The sequence below is a fragment of the Buceros rhinoceros genome, unplaced genomic scaffold, assembly GCF_000710305.1.
Source record: "Buceros rhinoceros silvestris isolate BGI_N320 unplaced genomic scaffold, ASM71030v1 scaffold15471, whole genome shotgun sequence".
NCBI classification, from domain to species: domain Eukaryota; kingdom Metazoa; phylum Chordata; class Aves; order Bucerotiformes; family Bucerotidae; genus Buceros; species Buceros rhinoceros.
In genome coordinates, this window is record NW_010393808.1 from 4,807 (window position 1) to 11,072 (window position 6,266).

At 38.9% G+C, this 6,266-nt stretch overlaps 1 protein-coding gene across 1 annotated transcript in view; it reads right to left on the reverse strand.

Moving 5' to 3' along the window:
* Positions 1 to 208: 208 nt before the first annotated feature.
* ARPP19 (cAMP-regulated phosphoprotein, 19kDa) overlaps positions 209 to 6,266 on the reverse strand; it is a 7,165-nt gene continuing 1,107 nt past the window's right edge. Inside the window, exon 2 of the mRNA XM_010145013.1 lies at positions 209 to 3,734. Coding sequence (XP_010143315.1) covers positions 3,564 to 3,734 — 171 coding nt within the window. The 3' untranslated portion in view covers positions 209 to 3,563. The remainder of the gene's footprint in view (positions 3,735 to 6,266) is intronic.

The window sequence follows — 6,266 nt, forward strand, 5'->3', positions numbered from 1 at the left end:
AGTTGTGTAAATGTACCACGTGTCCGTGAAGGTGCAACCTAAGTCACAGTCTGAACACGAAATCAGTTGGACTTTCTTCCAGCATCTCCACTGTCATATTCAGGCCAATGGTCTACAGCAATGCAATCTTCTACATGCCAAGCTAATTCCCAGCTATCCCCTTCGTTCAGTGCAAGGGACCAAAACAACCATCTGTTACGGAGTTTTCAAACAATAAGCTTTAATTGCCTTATTAGAAAAATAAGCACTGAAATATATATAAATGTGATTACATTAAAGTAATTCTGTAGTCTAACATACTAGAAACCAAAGCCCAGTCATATTTTTAAGGGTACAGAGTAGCAAGGTGTAGGTTTTAGAAATTTTCCATCGAGAATACCGAAGTATGCAGTTATCTTTTAGGAAACCACAGTAAAGACCAGACAAATCTCCACATTGCAATAAAAACTAAGTAGATCAATTTATTCTGTATACTATACAATGTGTAAGTTGGTAAAGAACAATTGACATTTTTATCACCTTAACATCTTGACTGGGAGTAAGTATGTCCAACAAAATGTACTCCTGTGGCCTTTACACAAACACCGTCCTACTACATCAAGAACAATGAGAGGGAAGCCTTTGGTACTACAGATTTGGGGACATATCTGTGAAGGTGTAATTAATCCACTTAACTACCTCAAATAAAATGTGGGTGCTATCTGCTATCACAAGCCTACGTGAGTACTACTCTAACAACTAAACGCTGTCTATCTTTAAAGGCAAGATATGAAAGAGGACTGCCAGTCTACAGGGCAGACGGGTTTTCTTTGAAAAAGGCAATTATCAAATGGTAAAACTCATATAATACATTATGTACATAGGTTTGGATAGCTGAGTTATCTTGCTGGAGTAAGCTGAAAGTAAACATCGATTTGCAGTCACGTTTGATTTACTGTTAAGTGATTACTCGACTTAAGTTTTATACAGTATATAGAATCAAAAAAGCTGTGCCTGCTGCTGAGGTCTGTCAGATGTGAAGGCTCATAATCAGTCATTGACCTAGTTAGTATTACAGTACTTCAAATATACACATGGATAATAGAGTCATAGCTGAATTTGTAGTAATCTTAACAACTGCAAGTCACCGAGTGAACATTGGAAGAGCTTGTGTTGTCCAACCAGCAGGACAAGCTGAGTTATAGCTAAGTGAGCGGAATGTTAAAATTTAAATGGCTAATTTTTTAAGTCTTCCCAAACATCAAGAAAGCTCACCTTATGTGAGCTACAGAAGAGTGGCACCAGACAATACACAGCAAGTCACCTTTAATTGTTCAAAATTTGGTTCAGGCCCAGTCCTATCATTAAGTTTCAATTTCATTTATGCATACAAAAATAAAGAGGGATTTTCACATTAGGACAAACATCCATAAAAAGCAGTTTGCTTCAATATATCTGGTTTCCTTGCTATTCTCCCAGCCTAATTTCTTACATAATGAAGTCAAGTAGGTCCGTTTCTTCAACCTGTTCTGCAAAAAGCACAAATTCTCTATAAGCAAAAATTCTCTATAATACCAGTGGAGGATAAGGAATAAGGACAGGCTTGACAGAGACCATTTCATTACTAGAAAAGGGCTATACAGACTGGAAAAGAATCAGGTTAACAATTTCAAAATTCTCCGGAATGATTTCTCTGAACCAAAGACATTATATAGACACCAACGTTCTAACACTCATGTTCCAATGAAAACAAGGACCAGACTGAGATTATTCATTTTCTCTTGATCATTTTCTTACGTCTGCCTTCAGAAGAGAGCACTGCAGAAAATATGGGCCAGCGTTCTTTTTGACTAGCAGTCCTTTATCCTGCAAGACCTTCCTGAATATGCCAGCACAAAGCGCATCCTTCTAAAAACCTGCGTCTTTTAAGAGTTTTCTCTCTCTTGTAACACCCACATCGGTGAATTTAATAGGCTGTTTCAAAATTTTTCCTTTAAAGAAGCGTGATCGTTTTAAAGACTTCCTGTACTCCCAAAGAACCTATATAAAAGTCTATTACGTTATGGATCATACTGTACTTTTAACATTCTGATTTCATTGAACGAACATGCTTTCAAATGCATCAAGTTACCTGTCTAATCTATCAACTATGCATTTGGCAATCTAGTACTTACAAACCGCATCATAAAGATGAGCTGAAGTTCATTCCTATTTTCTGATGTGAAAAGTTACCTACTTCTCAGTAAATCATTACATAAATACCACTTCCAGCTCTTGGTTTCCCCAGAGCCAATGAGGGGCTGCTGTACAACAAAGAGGAAAGGAGACCGTTTACTACCACTTCAGGAGTCCAAGGGGAAAAAAAAACCCAAACAAAACCAAAACACACTCTTCTGCTTCCAGAAGTCTAAAATAGCCCAAAGACAACTGCGTATCAAACCTAAGCAAGCCTCGATTTGGCATCTGCCACACAGGAAACGCTCTAGAACAGTACATTTAGCCATCTTCCATGTCATCAGCTTTAAAAGCTTAAAGAGCTGCTGAACAAAAAGGGCACTTGCCTCCAAATACAGGTACATATTTCCAGATTTCTATTTAAATGCTGGACGTTGTTGCGAAACAAAATACGTAATCGCAAAAGCATAAAGCTGAGTCAAGGGCAAACGTGTTTCACAAATTTCAGGTATACAGCTTTTACTTTCAGTAGCAAGATTCTGGGGCTCTTAGTTTCAGAACAAGACTTTGAAAGACACAGAATCACTTGTGCTTTGATTGGCACATTATCTGCTTTTTAAAATGTAAAACTAATAGACGTTTGCAAAAGGTTGTGCAAAACTATTGTATTTACAAAAATGGCACAAGAGTGAATTCAACAGTCTATGCACATGCACACTTCATTCACATCTTCAACAAAAGTGTGTCCTAAGCTACAGAACTGAAAAGAATACCAGCTTCAACAGGCAGTTGTCAATAAGCACTAGATTCACAAGAGTTACACCAGAATGGGCAAATATTGCCCAAGTAAAAACTCTATTGTTAAAGCTGAAACAGGTTTAAGGCCGTTCAAGTTCAAAAGCAGAAACAAAATTCAGTCAGAGCCCTGTCTTTGTTTTTATACATGCTTTACCATCTAGCAACTTGTGGTCTAAACCTCTATTTTAGACAACAAACCCAAACACAGAAGAAAAACCCAACACAACTGGAGGTTATATTAAATACAAATATGCTGTAATTAAGATGAAATAACAAAAGCAGAAACATTAGAAGTTGTAAAACTTGCGATGTCACTTGCTGGAACCAGTCCTACACTAGGAAATGGGCAATATGTACATTTTCAAGTAGATTACATTGCTCTAACCAAACTTGTCCTTTTTCATCAGTGCATTGTTCTCAACTAGTCCAACTACTACACGTTTTACTCTTAACAGTACTCCCTTACAATAGCAGCATACGCTACCGCTACCTGCAAAGCTGTCAGTCTCATGACTTAGTGTAAGAAAGAAAAAGGGGGATGTGAGGGTGAGAAATAACTATTAAGGAGAAATAACAGGAATGAGAATAATCATGCAGTTCAGTTGTTCTCGTCAGCCAGCCAGCTTGCTAGCAACAAGAGATGGTTTCCGCTGTGGAAGATCCTGTGGAGTAGGAATATGGTCACCAGTGACTTCTGTCTTGTCAGGAGCCGCAGTAGGCAGTTGCTTATTCTTCATCTTTGCTTTAGCCATGTTGTAATCACCAGAATCAAAGTATTTTTGCTGGAAGACAAAACACACATATAATTACAAGCTTGAAATCTCATCAGATGCACGCACTGGATTACATGGTTAAGCAGAGTGTTCAAATTTTAAAAACAGTTATAAAACCTTTCCCATTTGGCCAGATAGCTCTACGTCAATCAAATACCCAAAGTATCTCACCAAGACTGCTAGGCACTCACAGCTCAACTCTTATACAAGAGTCAAGGTTCTGCAAATACCACCAAACTCACACCATATGTGAATATTATTTGGGCCTTGGTCTTCCCAAGAGCTCTGGTCTCACAAAAAGTGAAACCTCAGGGTTTGTAAATTTTGTTGCAGTGAACAAGTTCTGCTACACAGAATAACCAAACAATACATGAACTAAAGCTGGACAACAGAGCCTACTTTATCATACCAGGAGATCAAAGTAACATGAAACAGCATGCTAACAAGAAAACCTCTTATCTCCATACATTAAAACAGAGAAACTATAACCCCAAAGTTCCCAAACCAATTATTTAGCAAAGTCAAATCTACTGTGCAGTCCTTCTGAAAAGCGCTGTGTGAAGCAAATTCTTATCCCACGCTCCAGGTTTCTTCTGAATACAAAAGAGAATACATTAAGTTTGAATTTCTACAACAGTGTTCATTAATATTTCGGCCAATTTTTATTCGCATTAACAGTCTTTTTTGCTGACAGATTTCTCAAAATATTATCTGTGGATGTTAAAGCCAAAGGACTTAAAATTTATCTGCATCATGGGAAGATGAGGCATGGAATTTCAACCAAGGTCTGCATCAAGTCTTCAACTGCTCATTGACACATTTTGCAGGAGAAGTTGTATTTTGTTTACATCTTACGATACGGTCTACTGTTAAGGTACCCATAACCCATGATTTTGAAAAGATTGTCATTATCAGGCAAAAAAAATTAGATTCAGCAAAAGATTACTCTAGCAACTACTTTCGATTGCAATCATCTCTGAAGAGAATGCTCCCGTTAGCTAATTTCTAAGTTGGCTGAACAACAGCCATCTCTACCTGCTACGTTTAGATGTTTCCAGGCAGCATATTACTACCATACTCTTTATTTTGGATTAGTACTAACCTGCTGCAAAATGCTCAGTGGCAGCAGTTGACAGAGAAGTCATCTGAACACCTGACTTAACAGGCCTTTACCTAAGGGCAGGGGAGGAAGGTTGTTCGTGCAAGGCCTCCTGATGAAGAAGGCTTAAAGCATTGCCAGCCAGAGCCTTAAAGTTACCAAATCCGTGTTTCCTGTGCAGTCAGTGGTACATCCGAACCACACGCTTCCATGAATAAACCTTCCCAATTCAGTCCTTTCAACAGTTCCATCCCTGTTTACACCACAAGGTTCTAGCACTGCATCTGAAGACTAGACCTCAAGTTATAACAATGTGACTTGGAAAAAGGCTTTCCTATTTTGCCCTTCAAGACTGAAGCAACCAAAAGAAGCTTTTAAACAGCAAGTAGGTAAGACCAGAACTGCTCAGTCTTTCATTGTGTTACTGCTGTTAACAGATTATCTATTTCTGTCCATGTGAGAGCTGCAAGCAGAAAACCTCTACAAGAGCAGGGTGTAGCATGGTTCCCATCTACTCTTATTCTGGAGAAAGTGTGCTAATAATGGCGCGTGCATCCAACAAGGAACATCTCTGGAGAGCAAGTATCAATGGGCAAAACAAGTCCCAGTTGCGAAACTGAAGAAAATCTGGGCTACAGTTGACTACATACATTTAGAAGAATATCTGAGAAAGTCTACTAGCTTTCGTGCATTAGAGTATCAGCTCATTTCTTCCTTTAACTTGTTCCTGTATTTTCCTCTGATTTACTCGAGCTTCTCAGAGATGGCCTGTATTTGATCACCTCTTTCAAATCAACTCTGCCTATCCAGGTGTCTCTGTGACACAAACACTATCTGAAAACATACTCACTATCCTCACTCTATTTTAAACTTCAGCAATCCAGGCAGCCCGAAGTATACCAGGCATCTATATGAAGTAAAGATGCTTCCTCATGTAAGACATGGAGCACACTAAACAATAATAAAATGGAAGAAAGTTACTACCACCACATCAGAAGTGGAGAACTGAAGAAGGCAGATTATGAATTAGAATCCACAGCTTTATGCCATCTTTCATCAAGGTAGCAAAATTCCAGTCAGTCAGTTAAGATGCCCACTGGTCTACCTCTCCTCAAATTGGAAAATACAGGCTGCAACAACTTTTGTATTAAATAGTGCTATAACGGAGACTTAAGATATTGTACAGATTGTTATTGTTGGCGGTGTTTTCCTCACATTTGCACTGGGTGCAAGCAGTCATAGTGCCTTTACAGCCATCAATCCTTAGGGAGCGGACACTGGTCTGTTTTCCTGACTTATCACGCACTTACCTTCTCCCTCTGTGTCTACATATACACTGAACCAACTGAAGTCACATCCAGGCTGCCTTTGAGCGTGAAACAGCACAACTCAGAGAAGTCGCCTAATCTACCGGCTGCTCACCCCCCGCAGCCATTAACCAT